The sequence below is a fragment of the Oncorhynchus keta genome, chromosome 26 (assembly GCF_023373465.1).
Source record: "Oncorhynchus keta strain PuntledgeMale-10-30-2019 chromosome 26, Oket_V2, whole genome shotgun sequence".
NCBI classification, from domain to species: domain Eukaryota; kingdom Metazoa; phylum Chordata; class Actinopteri; order Salmoniformes; family Salmonidae; genus Oncorhynchus; species Oncorhynchus keta.
The window spans coordinates 11316986-11336507 of NC_068446.1; the positions used below are offsets into that span (position 1 = coordinate 11316986).

The window sequence follows — 19522 nt, forward strand, 5'->3', positions numbered from 1 at the left end:
TCTTACAGAATTTCCACGTGGGAGAGGATATTTGAAATTTAATCAAAGCCTACTGGATGATAACTTGTTTTCAACTCGGGCAGAATAATTTATAACTGACTTTTTCCTGACAGAACATAGGTCCAGCAGATCTCCTTATTGTATGGGAAACTTTTAATACTGCCTTTAGAGGCCATGAAATTCAGTACTCATCGATAAAACAAAAGCAATTTAGGTCAAAAGAGTCCATAATAACAAAGGAAATTGCCTGAGGTATAGTACCATATGACAAGCTGTAGACCACACTATCTACCAAGAGAGTTCTCATCTATATTATTCATAGCCATCTATTTACCGCCACAGAACGAAGCTGGCACTAAGACATCTCTCAACCAACTCTATAAGTAAAGAAAATGCTCACCCAGAAGCGGCGCTCCTAGTGGCCAAAGGACTTTGATGCTGGAAAACTTAAATCAGTTTTAACAAATGTTTTGTCACGTGCAACCAGAGGTTTTACTTTTTTTTTCTTTTTTTTTTTTTTTAAACTCCACACACACAGAGATGCATACAAAGCCCTCCCCTGACCACCTGGCAAATCTGACCATAAGTCCATCCTCCTGATTGCTGCTTACAAGCAAAAACAAAAGCAGGAAGTACCAGTGAGTCGCTCAATACGGAAACGGTCAGATGACGCAAATGCTACAGCACTGTTTTGCTAGCACAGACTGGAATATGTTCCAGGGTTCATCCAATGGCACTGAGGAGTATACCACCTCAGTCATCGGCTTCATCAATAAGTGCATCGACGACGTCGTCCCTGCAGTGACTGTACGTACAGATCCCAACCAGAAGCCATGGATTACAGGCAACATCCGCATTGAGCTAAAGGCAAGAGCTGCCACTTTCAAGGAGCGGGAGACTAATCCAGGCGGTTATAAAAAATCCCACTATGTCCTCAGACGAAACATCAAACAAGCATCAATACAGGATTAATATTGAATCCTACTACAACGGATCTGACGCTCGCCGGCAGGGCTTGGAAACTCGAGGCAAGTAACACAGAAGTATGCACGAGAGCACCAGCAGTTCTGGATGACTGTGCGATAACGCTCTTGGTAGCCAATGTGAACAAAATCTTTAGCCTCTTCAGACTCTAGGGGCAGTATTTCATTTTTTGGATAAAAAGACGTGACCGTTTTAAGCGCAATATTTTATCACGAAAAGATGCTCGACTATGCATGGAATTGATAGCTTTGGAAAGAAAACACTGACGTTTCCAGAACTGCAAAGATTTTCACTGTGAGTGCCCTAGAACAAAAGCTTCAAGCAAAACCAAGATGTTTCTGCAACCAGGAAATGAACAGGATTTCTGAGGCTACGTTTTGCATTATCTCCTTATATGGCTGTGAATGCGACAGGAATGAGCCTACCCTTTCTATCGTTTCCCCAAGGGGTCTGGAGCATTGTGACGTATTTGCAGGCATATCATTGGAAGATTGACCATAATAGACTACATTTGCCAAGTGTCCGCACGGTGTCCTGCATGGAAATTGGTGCGCAAAACTCTGCTGGTATTTTTCCATGGGATTCTGAGAAAAACCATGCTTCCACGAATGGCATATCAATGAAGAGATATTTGACAAAACACCTTGAGGATTGATTCAAACAAAGTTTGCCATGTTTCGGTCGATATTATGGAGTTAATTCGGAAAAAAGTTCGACGTTTAGGTGACTGAATTTTCGGTTCGTTTCGGTAGCCAAATGTGTAGTAACAAAACGGAGCGATTTGTCCAACACAAAGAATCTTTCAGGAAAAACTGGACATCTGCTATGTAACTGAGAGTCTCCTCATTGAAACATCTGAAGTTCTTCAAAGGTAAATTATTTTTATTTGATTCCTTTGCTGGTTTTTGTGAATATGTTGCGTGCTAAATGCTACGCTAAATGCTAAGCTAGCCATCAACACTCTTACACAAATGATTGATTTTCTATGATTCAAAAGCATATTTTGAAAATCTGAGATGACAGTGTTGTTAAGAAAAGGCTAAGCTTGAGAGCAGGTATATTTATTTCATTTCATTTGCAATTTTTAGAAATCGTTAACGTTGCGTTATGGTAATGAGCTTGAGGCTGTAGTCACGATATCGGATCCGGGATGGCTCGGCGCAAGAGGTTAAACAGGTCAACATTCACAAAGCCGCGGGGCCAGACCGATTACCAGGATGTGTACTCAAAGCATGCTCTGACCAACTGTCAAGTGTCTTCACTGACATTTTCATCCTCTCCCTGACCAAGTCTGTCATACCTACATGTTTAACTTCTTGACGCTACCCATCCCTGTCGCCGGATCATTTGTCAGCAAACGCTGAATAGCATAGCGCAACAGTCAAATAATATTACTAAAAAATATTCATATACATGAAATCATAAGTGCAACATTGCAAAACACAGCTTAGCCTTTTGTTAATCCACCTGTCGTCTGAGATTTGAAACTATGCTTTACAGTGAAAGCAATCCAAGCGTGTGTGTAAGTTCATGGATAGCCTAGCATAGCATTATGTACACTTAGCATCAGGCAGCTTGGTCACGAAAATCAGAAAAGCAATCAAATTAATCGTTTACCTTTGATGATCTTCGGATGTTTTCACTCACGAGACTTCCAGTTACACAACAAAATGTTCCTTTTGTTCCATAAAGATTTTTATACCAAAAATACCTTTGTCACGTTATGTTCAGAAATCCACAGGAAAGAGCGGTCACGACAAAGCAGACGGAAATTCCAAATAGTCTTCATAATGTCCACAGAAACATGTCAAACGTTTATAATCATTCCTCAGGTAGTTTTTAAAATATATATTCGATAATATATCAACCGAGTGTAGGTTTTTCAATAACAGCAGGAGGAACAATGGCGGCTTTACTCTGTAGCGCAAAAACTCACTCTGAGAGCCCCCACCTATCCACTTACGCAATGTGATCTTTCACGCTCATTTTTCAAAATAAAAGCCTGAAACTATGTCTAAAGACTTTTGGCACCTCAGGGAAGCCAGAGAAAAATGAATCTGCTTGACATCCCTTTAAATGGAAGATAGGAATGCATAGGAACAGAAGGGTTTCAAAATAAGAGGCACTTCCTGATTGGATTTCTCTGGGTTTCACCTGCAATATCAGTTCTGTTATACTCACAGACAATATTTTGACAGTTTTGGAAACTTTAGAGTATTTTCTATCCTAATCTGACAATTATATGCATATTCTAGCATCTGGCCCTGAGAAATAGGCCGTTTACTTTGGGAACATTATTTTTCCAAACAAAAATAGTGCCCCCTAGCTTCAAGAGGTTAAAGCAGGCCATGCATCCCTGTGCCCAAGGAAGCGAAGGTAACCTGCCTAAATGATTACCGCCCCGTGGCACTCACATCAGTAGCCATGAAGTGCTTTGACAGGCTGGTCATGGCTCACATCAACAGCATCCTCCCGGACACCCTAGACCACTCCAATTCACATACCGTCCCAACAGATACACAGATTATGGAATCTCTATTACACTCCACACTGCCCTTTCCCACCTGTTAGAATGCTGCTCATTGACTACAGCTCAGCGTTCAACGCCATAGTGCCCACGAAGCTCATCACTAAGCTAAGGACTCTGGGACTAAACACCCTGACGGACTGCCCCCAGGTGGTAAGGGTAGGCAACAACATGTCTGTCACACTGATCCTCAACACTGGGGCCCCTCAGGGGTGTGTACTTTGTCCCTTCCAGTATTCCCTGTTCACCCACGACCGCGTGGCCAAACACCACTCCAACACCATCATTAAGTTTGCTGACGACACAACAGCGTCAATAGAGGATTAATCACCGACAACAATGAGACGGTCTATAGGGAGGTGGTCAGAACTGGCAGGGTGGTGCCAGGACAACAACCTCTCCCTCAATGTGAGCAAGACAAAGGAGCTGATCGCAGACTACAGGAAAAGGCGGGCAGAACAGGCCCCCATTAACATGGATGGGGCTGTAGTGGAGCGGGTCGAGAGTTTCAAGTTCCTTGGTGTCCACATCACCAACGAACTATCGTTGTCCAAACATACCAAGGCCGTCGCTAAGAGGGCACGACAAAACCTTCACCCCTCAGGAGACTGAAAAGATTTTGCAAGCTTCCTGCCATCCAGGACCTATATAAATAGGCGGTGTCACAGGAAAGCCCAACAAATTGTCCAAAATATTGCTTTTTTTTTTTTTAAAAGCCGTAGAAAATGGGATGCAATTTCAGTTTAATCCACCTGAAAAGGAACAAATAATACAAATAGTGGTTAAACTCAAATATACTAATTGATTAATCTTTAAAAAAAAAAAGTAGAATCTTCATAAATGATATCAAACGCAGACATACGGAAATGTATGTTCTACCCAAAATTAAAAACAACTAATTGCAGCATTACCACAAAAATGGAAGAGGCAAGTGGAAGGCGGGAAAATTACCGAACTTGCTGTCGGCCTTGCATGAAAGACCATGCAAGGCCAAATGGCTTCTTTGGGAACGGTGGGCAGTAGCTTGGATGAATAAGGTGCCCAGAGTAAATGGCCTGTTACTCAGGCCCAGAAGCTCAAATATGCATATAATTAGTAGATTTGGATAGAAAACTCTGAAGTTTCCAAAACTGTTCAAATAATGTCTGAGTATAACAGAACTCATATGGCAGGCAAAAACCTGAGAAAAAAATCCAACCAGGAAGTGGGAAATGAGGTTCGTAGTTTTTCAAGTGATTGCCAATCCAATATCCAGTGTACATGGGGTCAGATTGCACTTCCTAAGGCTTCCAGTAGATGTCAACAGTCTTTAGAAAGTTGTTTCAGGCTTCTATTGTGAAAGGGGAGCAAATAAGAGCCGTTTCAACAAGTGGTCATGCTGAAAGCCTTTAGTTGTCTCGCGCGTGACGGTCCTTCCCTTTCTAATAACAACGGAATTGTCCGGTTGGAATATTATTAAAGACTTGATAAAAACATCCTAAAGATTGATTATATACATCATTTGACATGTTTCTACGAACTTTAATGGAACTTTTTTGACTTTGTCATCTGGATTTAGTGCCCGCGCTTTGTGCATTTGGATTAGTGAACTAAATGCGAACAAAAAGGAGGTATTTGGACAAAGATGGACTGTATCGAACAAAACAAACATTTATTGTGGAACTGGGATTCCTGGGAGTGCATTCCGATGAAGATCATCAAAGTGAATATTTATAGCGCCATTTCTGACTTTTGTTGACTCCACAACTTGGCGGGTATCTGTATGGCTTGCTTTGGTGGCTGAGCGCTGTACTCAGATTACTGCATGGTGTGCTTTCACCGTAAAGCTTTTTTGAAATCTGACACAGCGGTTGCATTAAGGAGAAGTTTCTTTAATCCTATGTATAACACTTGTATCTTTCATCAAAATTAATGAGTATTTCTGTAAATTGATGTGGCTCTCTGCATATTCACATAATGCGCCAATGTAAACAGATTTTTGGATATAAATATGAATTTTATCGAACAAAACATACATGTATTGTGTAACATTAAGTCCTATGAGTGCCATCTGATGAAGAGCAAAGGTCAGTGATTCATTTTCTCAATTTCTGCTTTTTGTGACTCCTCTCTTTGGCTGGAAAATGGCTGTATATTTTGTGACTAGGCGCTGACCTAAAATAATCACATGGTATGCTGTCGCCGGAAAGCCTTTTTGAAATCGGACACTGTGGTTGGATTAACAAGAAGTTTCTTTAAACTGGTGAATAATACTTGTATGTTTGAGGAATTTAATTATGAGATTTCTGTTGAATTTGGCACCCTGCAATTTCACTGGCTGTAGTCAAATTGATCCTGTTAACCGGACTTGAGCCCTATGAAGTTAAAGAAAATTGTGATGAATATAAAGTATATACCAGATCCATTTAAGGACCAAAAAACATCCTCTCACTACCAACTGCGTTTATTTTCAGCAAACTTAACATGTGTAAATATTTGTATGAACATAAGATTCAACAGACAAAAACTGAACAAGTTCCAGACGTGACAAAAAATGTTTTTTTTTTGTCCATGAACAAAGGGGGGAGTGATCAAAATTAAAGTCAGTCAGTATCTGGTGTCGTCACCAGCTGCATCAAGTACTGCAGTGCATCTCCTCCTCATGGACTGCACCAGATTTGCCAGTTCTTGCTGTGAGATGTTACCCCACTCTTCCACCAAGGCACCTGCAAGTTCCCGGACATTTCTGGGGGGGAATGGCCCAAGCCCTCACCCTCCGATCCAACAGGTCCCAAACATGCTCAATGGGACTGAGATCTGGGGTCTTCGCTGGCCATGGCAGAACACTGAAATCAAGCACAGACCGAGCAGTATGGCTGGTGGCATTGTCATGCTGAAGGGTCATGTCAGGATGAGCCTGCAGGAAGGGCGCCACATGAGGGAGGATGTCTTCCCTGTAACGCACAGCGTTGAGATTGCCTGCAATGACAACAAGCTCATTCCAATGCTGCTGTGACACCGCCCCAGACCATGATGGACCCTCCACCTCCAAATAAATCCCGCTCCAGAGTGCAGGCCTCGCGGTGTAACGCTCATTCCTTCGACGATAAACGTGGATCCGACCATCACCCATGCTAAGACAAAACCGCAACTCGTCAGTGAAGAGCAGTTCTTGCCAGTGGTTTTCTGCCCATAGGCGACGTTGTTGACGGTGATGTCTGGTGAGGACATGTCTTACAACAGGTCTACAAGCCCTCAGTCCAGCCTTTCTCAGCCTATTGCGGACAGTCTGAGCATGGGAGGGATTGTGCGTTCCTGGTGTAACTCCGGCAGTGGTTGTTGCCATCCTGTACCTGTCCCGCAGGTGTGACGTTCGGATGTACCGATCCTGTGCAGGTGTTGTTACACGTGGTCTGCCACTGCAAGGACAATCAGCTGTCCATCCTGTCTCCCTGTAGCGCAGTCTTAGGCATCTCACAGTACAGACATTGCAATTTATTGCCCTGGGCACACCAGTCCTCATGCCTCCTTGCAGCATGCTTAAGGCACGTTCACGCAGATGAGCAGGGACCCTGGGCATCTTTCCTTTGGTGTTTTTCCCCCAGAGTCAGTAGAAAGGACTCTTTAGTGTCCTAAGTTTTCATAACTGTTACCTTAATTGCCTAACGTCTGTAAGTTGTTAGTGTTTTAACGACTGTTCCACAGGTGCATGTTCATTAACTTCTTAGAGATAGGGCGCGCTCTTTTAATTTTTGGATAAAAAACGTTCGTTTTTAACAAGATATTTTGTCACGAAAAGATGCTCGACTATGCATGTAATTGGCAGCTTTGGAAAGAAAGAAACTGACGTTTCCAAAACTGCAAAGATATTATCTGTGAGTGCCCCAGAACTAATGCTACAGGCGAAACCAAGATGAAATTTCATACAGGAAATGGTCCAGATTGTGAATGCCCTGTGTTCCAATGTCTCCTTATATGGCTGTGAATGCGCCAGGAAGGAGCCTGCACTTTGTCGTTTCCCCAAGGTGTCTGCACTTTGTCGTTTCCCCAAGGTGTCTGCAGCATTGTGACGTATTTGTAGGCATATCATTGGAAGATTGACCATAAGAGACTCCATTTACCAGGTGTCCGCCCGGTGTCCTCCGTCGAAATTATTGCTATGCTAGGCTATCAATACTCTTACACAAATGCTTGTTTAGCTATGGTTCAAAAGCATATTTTGAAAATCTGATATGACAGTGTTGTTAACAAAAGGCTAAGCTTGAGAGCAAATAGATTAATTTCATTTAATTTGCGATTTTCATGAATAGTTAACGTTGCGTTATGGTAATGAGCTTGAGGCTATAAATAGGATACCGGATACGGGATTGCTCGTCGCAACAGGTTAAACAAGCATGGTAAACAGTGTTTAAACCCTTTACAATGAAAATCAGTGAAGTTAATTGGATTTTACAAATTATCTTTGAAAGGCAGGGTCCTGAAAAGTTTAGTTGGGTAGAGATATTGTCAGCAGCATACCACCCTGCATACCACTGCTGGCTTGCTTCTGATGCTAAGCAGGGTTGGTCCTGGTCAGTTCCTGGATGGGAGACCAGATGCTGCTGGAAGTAGTGTTGGAGGGCCAGTAGGAGGCACTCTTTCCCCTGGTCTAAAAACATATCCCACTGCCCTGTGTAGGGTGCAGTCTTTCGGATGGGACGTTAAACGGGTGTCATTAAAGATCCCATGGCACTTATCGTAAGAGATGGGGTGTTAACCCTGGTGTCCTGGCTAAATTCCCAATCTGGCCCTCAAACCATCACGGTCCCCTAATAATCCCCAGTTTACAATTGGCCCCCTCTCCCCTGTAACTATTCCCCAGGTTGTTGCTGCAAATGAGAACATGTCTCAGTCAACTTACCTGGTAAAATAACATAAATAAATACAGATATTCGATGTACCGATTCCAGGGCACATGAATTGACACGCAAAACGACGCCGAATTCAAAACTTCTAATTTTTCAATTTCATTTTTACAAATTTCTTGAAACCAATAGAACGTTATATACAGTTGGAGTCAATAAAACTCCTTTTTCAACAACTCCACAAATGTCTTGTTAACAAACTATAGTTGTGGCAAGTTGGTTAGGACATCTAATCTGTACATAAGTAATTTTTCCAACAATTGTTTAGAGACAAATTATTTCACTGTATCACAATTCCAGTGGGTGAGAAGTTTCCATACACTAAGATGACTGTGCCTTTAAACAGCTTGGAAAATTCCAGAAAATTATGTCATGGCTTTCGAAGCTTCTGATAGGATAATTGACATAATTTGAGTCAATTGAAGGTGTACCTGTGGGTGTATTTCAAGGACTAGCTTCAAACTCAGTGCCTCTGCTTGACATAATGGGAAAATCAAAAGAAAATCAGCCAACACCTAGGGAAAAAAATGGTGGACCTCGTCTGGTTCATCCATGGGAGCAATTTCCAAACGCCTGAAGGTACCATGTTCATCTGCACAAACAATAGTCCGCAAGTATAAACACCATGGGACCACGCAGCAGTCATCCCGATCAGGAAGGAGACGCGTTCTGTCTCCTAGAGACGAACATACTGTTGCGAAAAGTGCAAATCAATCCCAGAACAGCAAAGCACCGTGTGAAGATGCTGGAGGAAACAGGCACAAGTGTCTTTATCCACAGTAAAACGAGCCCAATATCAACATAACCTGAAAGCACGCTCAGCAAGGAAGAAGCCACTGCTCCAAAACTGCCATAAAAAGCCAGACTACGGTTTGCAACTGCACATGGGGACAAAGATTATACTTTTTGGAGAAATGTCCTCTGGTCTGATGAAACAAATGACCATCGTTATGTTTGGAGGAAAATGGGGGAGGCTTGCAAGCCAAAGAACACCATCCCAACCGTGAAGCACAGGGGTGGCAGCATCATGTTGTGGGGGTGCTTTGCTGCAGGAGGAACTGGTGCGCTTCACAAAATAGAAATCATGAGGACGTAAAATTTTGTGGATATATTGAAGCAACATCAAGACATCAGCCAGGAAGTTAAAGCTTGGTCGCAAATGGGTCTTCCACGTGGACAATGACCCCAAGCACACTTCCAAAGTTGTGGCAAAATGGCTTATGGACAACAAAGTCAAGGTATTGGAGTGGCCATCACAAAGCCCTGACCTCAGGCCAATAGAAAATTTGTGGGCAGAACTGAAAAAGCCTGTGTGAGCAAGGAGGCCTAGGAACCTCACTCAGTTACACCAGCTCTGTCAGGAAGAACTAGCCAAAATTCACCAAATGTATTGTGGAAAGCTTTTGGAAGGCTACCTGGAACGTTTGACCCAAGTTAAACAATTTAAAGGCAATGCTATCAAATACTAATTGAGTGTATGTATGTAAAATTCAGACCCACTGGGAATGTGATGAAAGAAATAAAGCTGAACTAAATCATTCTCTCTACGATTATTCTGACATTTCACATTCTTAAAATAAAGTGGTGATCCTATCTGACCTAAGACAGGGAATTTTAACTAGGATTAAATGTCAGAACATTAATGGAAGCAACAATCTGTCTGCAATATTAAAGCGGAAAAAAAGTTTTAAAAAATGTAAAAATAAATAAATAAATGAAACTAGTTATGTACGTTGGCGAGTTGTGGGGTCAATAAACCAGAATTGGAGGATCCTCAATTATCATTTAAAATCTCAAATTTCCCAACATTTTGGCTTCACAGTAGACTACAATGGCAATGGACAGAGATGTGGATAAAACGCTAACAGTATGTCGCCACTGCTAAATGAGAATACCCTAATAAACATGTTGACACATTAACACCACAGAATACCGGAACAAGAAAAACAGCAACACATCGTCTCCTCTATGCATTCAAACAGCTGAGTATGACCAGGCCAAAGACATTACAAGAGCAAAATGTAGGCTATGTTAATATTTTTTACAGTCTGGGTTATAGCTGCGGATATGCGCCCATTCTCGGTGGTTGAGAAAAGGGGGTTTAAGCACCTCGTAAAAGTGCTCGAGCTACGTTACCACTTCCCTCTTGCACCCATTTCAGCAAACAGGTTACTTGCTCTATATACACAAGCCAAAGCAGAAGTTTCCAGTGATTTGCCCTATGCACCATGTGTTGCGCTTACTTAACAGTGAGCCTATCACATTGACCCCGGAGTGGGAGATGTACCTTGGTACAGACGCTTATCTGGCACTGACGGAGGCAGTGTCATAGCGCGTTTGTAATCAAGAGGGAAGTGGATATTTACCATATACGACTGGGAAAAACTCACTTGAACGGCCCTCAAGCTTGTAATTACTAGTGGGAAACTTGTCTGTCATCCTGCGCACCCACATCACCTATTAAGGAAATGGCCTCAAAAAAAGTATTTTCGGCAGTTAAATGAAACAGAACATTATTTATAAAAAGCACTACAATTTCTTTACAAGCACGAAAGCTGTACTTTCGGTTGACACAGCTCATTGGCATTTCGCAACGAGTTCAAATCGCATGAATGCATTCCCACCTCCCACATGGTTACAAACACAGCATTGGAGTAGAAACTTGAGGCCCAATCTAACAAGCTGGTCACAACAGACAATGCCAGGAACATTGTGAATGACATTACATCTTTCCTGTGACCCCACAACTGTAATACGTACCGAACGACTTAGTAGACTATTGCACTACACTGTGGAATAAAGTACTGTATTGCACTGTTCTAAGGTCACACTTACTCAGCCACACCCTCTGCTCGCTCGCCGCCCTCCTCCTCCTCGCTGCCAGGGGACCTGGCTGGCTGGGGTGTCTGTCTGTCTGGTCCTGATGACTGAGAGGCGGTGTTGAGGGCTGGAGAGGGGGTAGGGGTGGTGGGGGTCAGGGTGAAGGAGGACCCCTCTCCAGATTGGGGGTCCTGGGAGGGGGTGTGGCCAGGGGCGGGTACGGACTCTGCTGTGGTGGCGGAGTCTGATGGGGAGGGCTGGGCGGAGTCTGAGGAGGTGGTGCCAGCAGAAGAGGGGCTGGGCTGGAGCTGTGGAAGAGAGCGAGTGTCAGAATCAGATAAGATACATGGGTCACACACAGGCATGCATGGACATGACACACTTACCCTGAACTCTTTGCCAAATTTCCGTAGCTCCTCCAACTGTGTTCTCTGCAGGACTGAAGGAACTGAAAGGGAGAGAGAAAATATTTTTTTTACAAAAGACCCGAGATAACGGAAAGGACACGGACCAGTCAAATGGAGAAAGGAAGCGCTGACCTTTGCCGCTCTTGCCGTCTTGAGGGCTGGCTGGGCCTTCTGTCCTCTCCTTAGCCGCTGAGCTTAGGATCTCATTCACTGAAAGCGAGAGAAAAAGAAAGCAAGAGACAGATGGAGAGATTAAGAGGTAGAGAAAGGAACAGAAATCATAAAATAAACAAAAAGAAATTCAATAAATGACAATTCTGTAAAAAGAAAATTGTGTAGTAATCATCCTCCTCACCATCCACAGTGAACAGAGGGGTGGGGCCAGAGGACTTAGGTGTTGCCGAGGCGATCGAGGAGGAGGAAGTGTCCAGGTAGGAAGGGCCAGCCAGAGCGGGGTCGTCTGGTTTTGGAGAGCGAGAGACTGCGGGGAGAGAAAGAGAAGAGAGAAGGGAAAAGGAGAGGTGAGGGTTGTGAATCGTCTAGAATGAGTGTCGGAAATGTGCGTTTGTGTGCACTTACAGATGAGGTGTGTGTGTGTGTGTGTACCTGCAGGTGAGGACTGGGAGCTTGGGTTGCGCAGAGTTCGATTGGTCTGTACGGATCTCTGGGCTTTGGGGGAAGTTCTGGATGACACTGATCCATAGAAAGAGCCCAATTAACACTCAATATACCCCAAAACTCCCACACACGTCCTCCCTCAATATACCCAAACAGACAGAGGCCTTACCTCCGTTGACAGAAGAGCGCGAGGTATCAGCCAGAGCTTGTGGATGAGAGATGGAGTGAGGGATCGGGTGAGAGGAAGAAGAGGGGGTCGGGCTAATGGGCTGGCCCGGGGGGCTGGCTTGGGACTGGTGGGGAGAGTAGGCGCCCCTGATGGACAGCGGGCTGCACCTATCCGAACCCTGGGATGGTCTAGAGGAGCCGGGGACTCCTGTTCGATTGGGTATTGGACCAGAGGCTCCTCCCCTCAGGCTGCTGGGGGAGACGCCCATCTCCCTGGCCCTCTGGGGAAGCGGAATATATTTACCGTCCCTAGAGAGAGAGAGAGATAAACTGGACAAAAGTATAAATGCAACAATTTCTAAGATTTTACTGAATAACAGTTAATGTAAGGAAATCAGTTATAATGTAGAAACATGAGGTGATGGCACGACAATGGGCCTCAGGATCTCATCACGGTATCTCTGTGCATTCAAATTGCCATCAATAAAATGCAATCGTGTTCATTGTCCGTAGCTTATACCTGCCAATACCATAACCCCACTACTGGGCACCATGTTGACATCAGCAAACCCCTCACCCACACAAAGCCATACATGCAGTCTGCCATCTGCATTTAGCTGAAACCGGGATTCATCGGTGAAGAACACACTTCTCCAGCGTTCCAGTGGCTCTGGTGGACATCCCTGCACGCCCTCAATTTGAGACATCTGTGGCATTGTGTTGTATGACAAAACTGCACATTTTAGAGTGGCTTTTTATTGTCCCCAGCACATTGTGCATCTGAATAATTATCATGCTACTTAACCAGCTTCTTGATTTGCCCCACCTGTCAGGTGGATGGATTACCGTCGCAAAGGAGAAATGCTCACTAACAGGGATGTAAACAAAAGTGCAAAAAATTTGAGAAGAATACGTTTCTGGTGACATGGGAAAGAAAGCTCATGAAAGATGGGTCCAACACTTTACATGTTGCAATTATATATTTTTGTTCAGTGCATGTTAGAGTGTTATGTCTGTCTATACAACTGATTGAGTAGCCTACATCCTTGCACAGATGCAGTTTTGTCAACCGTGTTTATGCCTCCATGTATTGAGTTTAGAACTAAGTGTGTATGTCTGCGATTCTCCTACGGACTCACCTGCTCCCGGCACTGCTCTGGAATCCAGGGCTGCCCCTCTCCCTCCCCTCGTCTCTCTCTCGGACCACAGCACTGTACTTGTCCTCCTCACTCTTATCGTCGTTCTCCAGGTTGGTGCGGTGACGGTACTGGGGACTGCCCTCAATCTCATTCGCTAGGCGGGCCGCACGTGCCTCCCTCTGTCGGAAGCCATCCGAGCTGCCCCTTTCCAGGGGAACACTGTATGGGGAGAAAGAGAGATAAGACTTCCAAGGTCATTCAGAAACACGTGACAACGGGAGATGCGAGTGAATAAGGCTGTGTTCACACAGGCAGCGCAATTCTGATGTTTTTTTCCCTCACCAATTGGTCTTTTGACCAATCAGCTCTGAAAAAGATCTGTGATAGGTCAAAATACCAATTAGTGGATAAAAAAAATAAACAGAATGACAGAGCTAAACTCAGGGTCCTGAAAAAGGGACGAAGTGTCTTTCAAAGATATCTCATAAAAATACAAATAACTTCACCGATCTTCATTGTAAAGGGTTTAAACACCGTTTCCCATGCTTGTTCAATGAACCATAAACCATTAATGAACATGTACTCGTGGAACGGCCGTTAAGACTAGAGGTCGACCGATTCTGATTTTTCAACGCCGATACAGATTATTGGAGGACCAAAAAAAAGCTGATACTGATTAATCGGACGTTGTTTATTTATTTGTAATAATGACAATTACAAGCATACTGAATGAAACCCTATTTTAACTTAATATAATAGATTAATAAAATCAATTTAGCCTCAAGTAAATAATGAAACATGTTCAATGTGGTTTAAATCATGCAAAAACAAAGTGTTGGAGAAGAAAGTAAAAGTGCAATATGTGCCATGTAAGAAAGCTAACGTTTAAGTTTCTTGCTCAGAACAAAACATATGAAAGCTGGTGGTTCATTTTAACATGAGTCTTCAATATTCCCAGGTAAGAAGTTTTAGGTTGTAGTTATTATAGGAATTATAGGACTATTTCTCTCGATACCATTTGCATTTCATTAACCTTTGACTATTGGATGTTCTTATAGGCACTTTAGTATTGACAGTATAGCTTCCGTCCCTCTCCTCCCTGGGCTCGAACCAGGAACACAACGACAACAGCCACCCTCGAAGCAGTGTTACGCATCGCTCCACAAAAGCCGCAGCCCTTGCAGAGCAAGGGGAACAACTACTCCAAGTCTCAGAGCGAGAGCCGTTTGAAACGCTATTAGCGCGCACCCCGCTAACTAGCTGGCTATTTCACATGAGTTACACCAGCCTAATCTCGGGAGTTGACAGGCTTGAAGTCATAAACAGCTGCTGGCAAACGCATGAAAGTGCTGTTTGAATGAATGCTTAAGAGCCTGCTGCTGCCTACCATCGCTCAGTCAAACTGCTCTATCTGGTGCAGTGAGGAGATGCACTGCAGTACTTAATGCAGCTGGTGGCCACACCAGATACTGACCATTACTTTTGACCCCCCCATTTGTTCAGGGACACATTAAACCATTTCTGTTAGTCACATGTCTGTGGAACTTGTTCAGTTCATGTCTTAGTTGTTGAATCTCACTATTTTCAAACAAATGTTAAGTTTGCCGAAAATAAACGCAGTTGACAGTGAGAGGACGTTTCTTTTTTTGCTGAGTTTATATAGACAGATCGACCTGAGAAAATTCCATAATCAGAATGAGGAGCTGAGGGGAGAATACTCACGTGTACATGGAGAGGCTGGAATCGTAGGTGGACGTGACGCCATACGTCTCCTCGTTAAACTTGAACATTTCGCTGGCATCCCAGCCATTCGACTAACAGAGACAGAAGAACCATCCAGTAAGTGTGTGCCTGTGTCTCACCAAGTGTGTGCGCGTGTCAGTAACCAGGTTTCCATCCAACCATGTCATGCTGATGAATTACTTGACACATAAAAAAACAGACCTGGTAGAAACAGCAAATTTGTAGTCAAAATATCCTATTGTCAACAACACTATTTTTTGGTCTGTGAAATTGATTATACATAATTGCGGAGGAAACGCTGTTAGCAATGATATGTTACATTGTTGTAACCTACTACCATCACAATGTATGAAACCATAAAGAGAGTTAATAGCGTTTAAGCTTGCTATTTACCACAAAAGTTTGTGACAGAACCAACAGTAGAGTAAAAAAATGTGATTGAAACACACTGAAATTCTGTTTTTTATTTGGTACATTGTAATTGAAACAAATATTTTTTATGTGCACTAGGTTACACAGTTTTTTTACATCAGTAACAAGTCAGTTTGATAGAAACCCACCTGCGGCAGGAACATTCAAAATGTGTTTATGCAGATTGTAGAAACTGTCGCAAATTGGATGGAAACCTAGCTACTGTGTCTATTCATCTCACTGTGTGTGAGCGCCTCACCGTGTCAGTCTCCAGGTCGAAGCCTTCTCCATTGCTGTCCCCTCCGTCCCACCTCTGCAGCACCTTCTCCCGGTGTTCCCCGTTCACCCGCGATGAGCTGATTGCTGTATCTGTGAAAGCATCTACACGCACAAAGCCTAAATTTGAAGGTATGCGTCATCTACTAGGGGTACATAATATTGCACACACACCCTTGGTTCACCCTGCAATCGGTCTCATTCAGTTCGACTACTACTTAAACACACATCCTTATCTTGAATCAATTTCAGTCACACTGACAACGCACTCTCACTTACCTCTGATGGCGTAGTTGAGGTCCACATCTCGGCAAGTCATTGTGACCAGGTCGCCGGGGCTGAAAATCATGGTGTCTGTGATCTCCTCGATCCTGGGCAGGGAGGGAGGCAAGCCTCCCCCTCCATCTCCATCCGCCTCTCCTCCTTCGCTCCGCTTGTGGACAGCGTCAACCACCAGCTCACACTGGAGTAAAAACAAACATTAGGACCACAGATAAACCACAGAGGTTAACCGAAGAGCGACTACAGGCAGTGGTCAATGTGATGGGTGTATTCATTACGCTGATTCCATTGCAAAACACTGTCTGTTGCAAAACATTTTGCAACGGAAACCATTTACCCCAAAACGTAGAACGGTTTGCAACAAAAACAAGTTTCTATTGGACAATTTAGGTAGGTACCTCCTGGTGTTGCATGGTATACCGAAACGTCGGTAGTTTTTCGATAGTAGAAGATAAGCTGTTCGGTACTAGATTTATTGTTACTTTCGGTATTTCTGTCAAATGTGTCCAAAGGATCAAGCACATCTATCAGCACAGCCGACCTCTATTATAGTGAGCACTGTGCCTGCTCCACTTACTCATTGCTAGCCTGCACTGGGAGTCTGGGATGCATCGTGTTAGCTCATCACTCATGCTGCACACAATTTAACAGTTTAATAATGCGACACGGCGGAATGTAGAAATGTTGAAACTAGGCTAGAACACTTTACAATGCAAGATGACGCCGGTAGCTACCAGCTATTGTAGGTCAACTTTCCTTGCTAGTTGACAGCTAACATCAATTCACTACCCTAGGACATTGTGAACTAGAAAGCAAACCATAATGCAAAATACGCTGATTTCAAAGTTGACAGCCACAAAAAACGTTATTCGTTTTCTTATTTCGGTCGCTCTCAAAGATGATCTATTGCCTCAGCAAACTGACTGTGCTCATACGGGCCACCCACCCTCTTGCCTTGTGAATGATGTCATTCCTGGTAGACAGCGCACAGTTTTATAAAATAAGCTACTTCAACAAATGTTGAGTACAATGAAATAAGTCAAAATGTAAGAGAGAAGAGAAACAGATTTTCATGGGGCCAAAACAAGCTCAATAACTCAATGCATGCACACTCCTATTGAATATGCATTGACCTTGTTTTTGGATATGCCAAGGCCACATCTTAATTTAACCAGTTTATCAATAGAGATTTACCATTCAAATAAATGACCATTATGTTGTTAGATTGTTCTTACCAAATGCAAATTGATTGTATGGTTGTGAAATTGATTTATTACTGCATACACATGGCTGTGTCTAAGAAATAAATAAAAAAACAATGTGAACAAATTCAAATGTACTGATATTTAACTCAAAAGATGCCCAACAATTAAACAGAACAGTAGCTGAGTTTATCTGGTCTGGATCAAATGCCATTCTGTTAGTTTCGTGACGTATTGAGTAAACCTGGTATCGAAGGGGAAAAAATCTGGTATCGTGACAACACTAGTCCCTAGAGTAAACGGCAAAAGCGGCGGCAAGTAACCAAAAAGTGGCTAGTTCAAATCCCAGAGCCCTGAACAACTGCTCCTGGGGCACCAATGATGTGAACGTTGATTAAGGCTCTCTGATTCAGAGAGGTTGGGTTAAAATGGTTAAGACACATTTCAGTTGAATGCATTCAGATGTGCAACGGACTAGGTTTTGTAACGGAATCCGACTAATGAACACACCCCAGATTAAGTTGAACATCTGACCACAACCATGTTTTTATGAGGGGTCTATAATGTGTCTGTATGCAGAAAACCCATGTATGGTCTAATACAAGGTAGTATAAAATTACCCTTGAGCTGAGAGTCTTGAAGATGCCTTCATACACATTTCCACTCTTCACTCGGACGTCACAGGTGGAGCCCTTGAAGGGTAATAATAATAATGTTATTGGTCATTTCATTAAGATATACATTAGTAGACAGTTGTCGACAACTTAAATAGTGGAAATAGTGCATCTGGTGGACCAGGGCCTAATTAACCGAACACTCACCACTACAGCTGTGAGATAGTGAAGCATCCTGGTGTTGTTGTAGACACCTTCAAATACCTGTGAGTTGTAAACAAACATGTTTGACTTCAGTACAGCATGGACCTATTTTAAAGCTATAAAAAATGTGACCTTACTCTACTTGCAATATCCTTTCAGCATTTTCGAGTTTACAAATTGTACAATAGTGCACTAGCATGGAAGCAAACAAAGCGAAAGACAACCTATATTATGTTATCAAAGAGGTAACTAGGCTATGCATGGTTGCATAAAACGTCTGTAGTACAAGCTGGATAGCCTACATTTCATGATATGTGACTTACGGGAGAGGATTGAGATGGAGGCTTCATTGTATTTCTTGTCCTGAATGTGAGGAGAGAACATCAACAACAGACAAGACAAATGGGTGTAGGTGGCTCAGGGGGGAAATTCTGCAACGCAAGAAATATGCCGGCAGCTTCACCACTTTCAATGTAGCTAACTAAAAAGCAAACGTGCAAAGAATTATGGGCATGGGACATTGCGTTGATCAAATGCGGATTTTTGAGGTGGTCCTCGACCTGTCATATGAATGCATGAAGCTAGCTAGATGATCTAGAAGATATGTCTATGCAGCCGTTTGGCAAAAGACTGATCACGGTCACCGATGCGTGCCGGGCGCCGGTGGTCTACGTTAGCTAGCTATAACATTAGGTGGGGGGAGGTGGAAACAAGCTAGCCCCGTAGCGGATATGTTCTGTTCTCTATTACTGTGTCGTTTGACATTGTTTGCGAGGCTTAACGAAAACAATTGTGTTGACAAGCTGGCTAACTAGGGTAAACTAAAACAAAAGTCAACGTTATAGCGATGTGGCTAACAATTTAGCTAACGTTCCCTAGGGGTAGCCTGCTAACGTGCAACTATGTTAGCTAAATTAAGCTGGTAACTAGTTAACAATTTGGCGAACTTGTGAAAAGATGAAAAATCTAAACAATAGCTAGCTATGTGTTGTCTAGCTAACGTTAGCTAGCAAGCTAAACAAGACAGCTAGTAGAATTTCTAGATATTGAGAGACACGTTGAATACAATAAACAATAAAGTAGTATTAATACTTTTTAGTCATGTGCATCCCTTTTACTCTACAGTCTTGCTGATTCTGTTTAAAGTCGCACGATTTGACAGGCCAAACAAAATCTAAAACAAACGTTTAATAAAAAGAAAATAAAGAAAACACGGACAATCCCCTCCCCACAGAATGTGAATG

The 19522-nt window shown here is 43.1% G+C and overlaps 1 protein-coding gene across 2 annotated transcripts in view; it reads right to left on the minus strand.

Annotated features, from left to right (window-relative positions):
- LOC118358927 (ataxin-2-like protein) overlaps positions 1-19522 on the minus strand; it is a 32720-nt gene that overhangs the window by 12228 nt on the left and 970 nt on the right. Inside the window, exons 1-14 of one of the 2 annotated variants that reach the window (XM_052480236.1) lie at positions 19371-19499; positions 18602-18641; positions 18282-18338; positions 18081-18152; positions 16256-16439; positions 15960-16081; positions 15269-15360; positions 13547-13765; positions 12409-12716; positions 12228-12314; positions 11977-12102; positions 11754-11831; positions 11601-11662; positions 11230-11522 (exon numbers count right to left, since the gene is read on the minus strand). In XM_052480236.1, the coding sequence (XP_052336196.1) occupies positions 11230-11522; positions 11601-11662; positions 11754-11831; positions 11977-12102; positions 12228-12314; positions 12409-12716; positions 13547-13765; positions 15269-15360; positions 15960-16081; positions 16256-16439; positions 18081-18152; positions 18282-18338; positions 18602-18641; positions 19371-19387 (1757 nt within the window). In that variant the 5' untranslated portion in view covers positions 19388-19499. Of the gene's footprint in view, positions 1-11229; positions 11523-11600; positions 11663-11753; positions 11832-11976; positions 12103-12227; positions 12315-12408; positions 12717-13546; positions 13766-15268; positions 15361-15959; positions 16082-16255; positions 16440-18080; positions 18153-18281; positions 18339-18601; positions 18642-19370; positions 19500-19522 lie in introns of those variants that run through there. The other variant, XM_035736941.2, reaches the window with a different exon arrangement.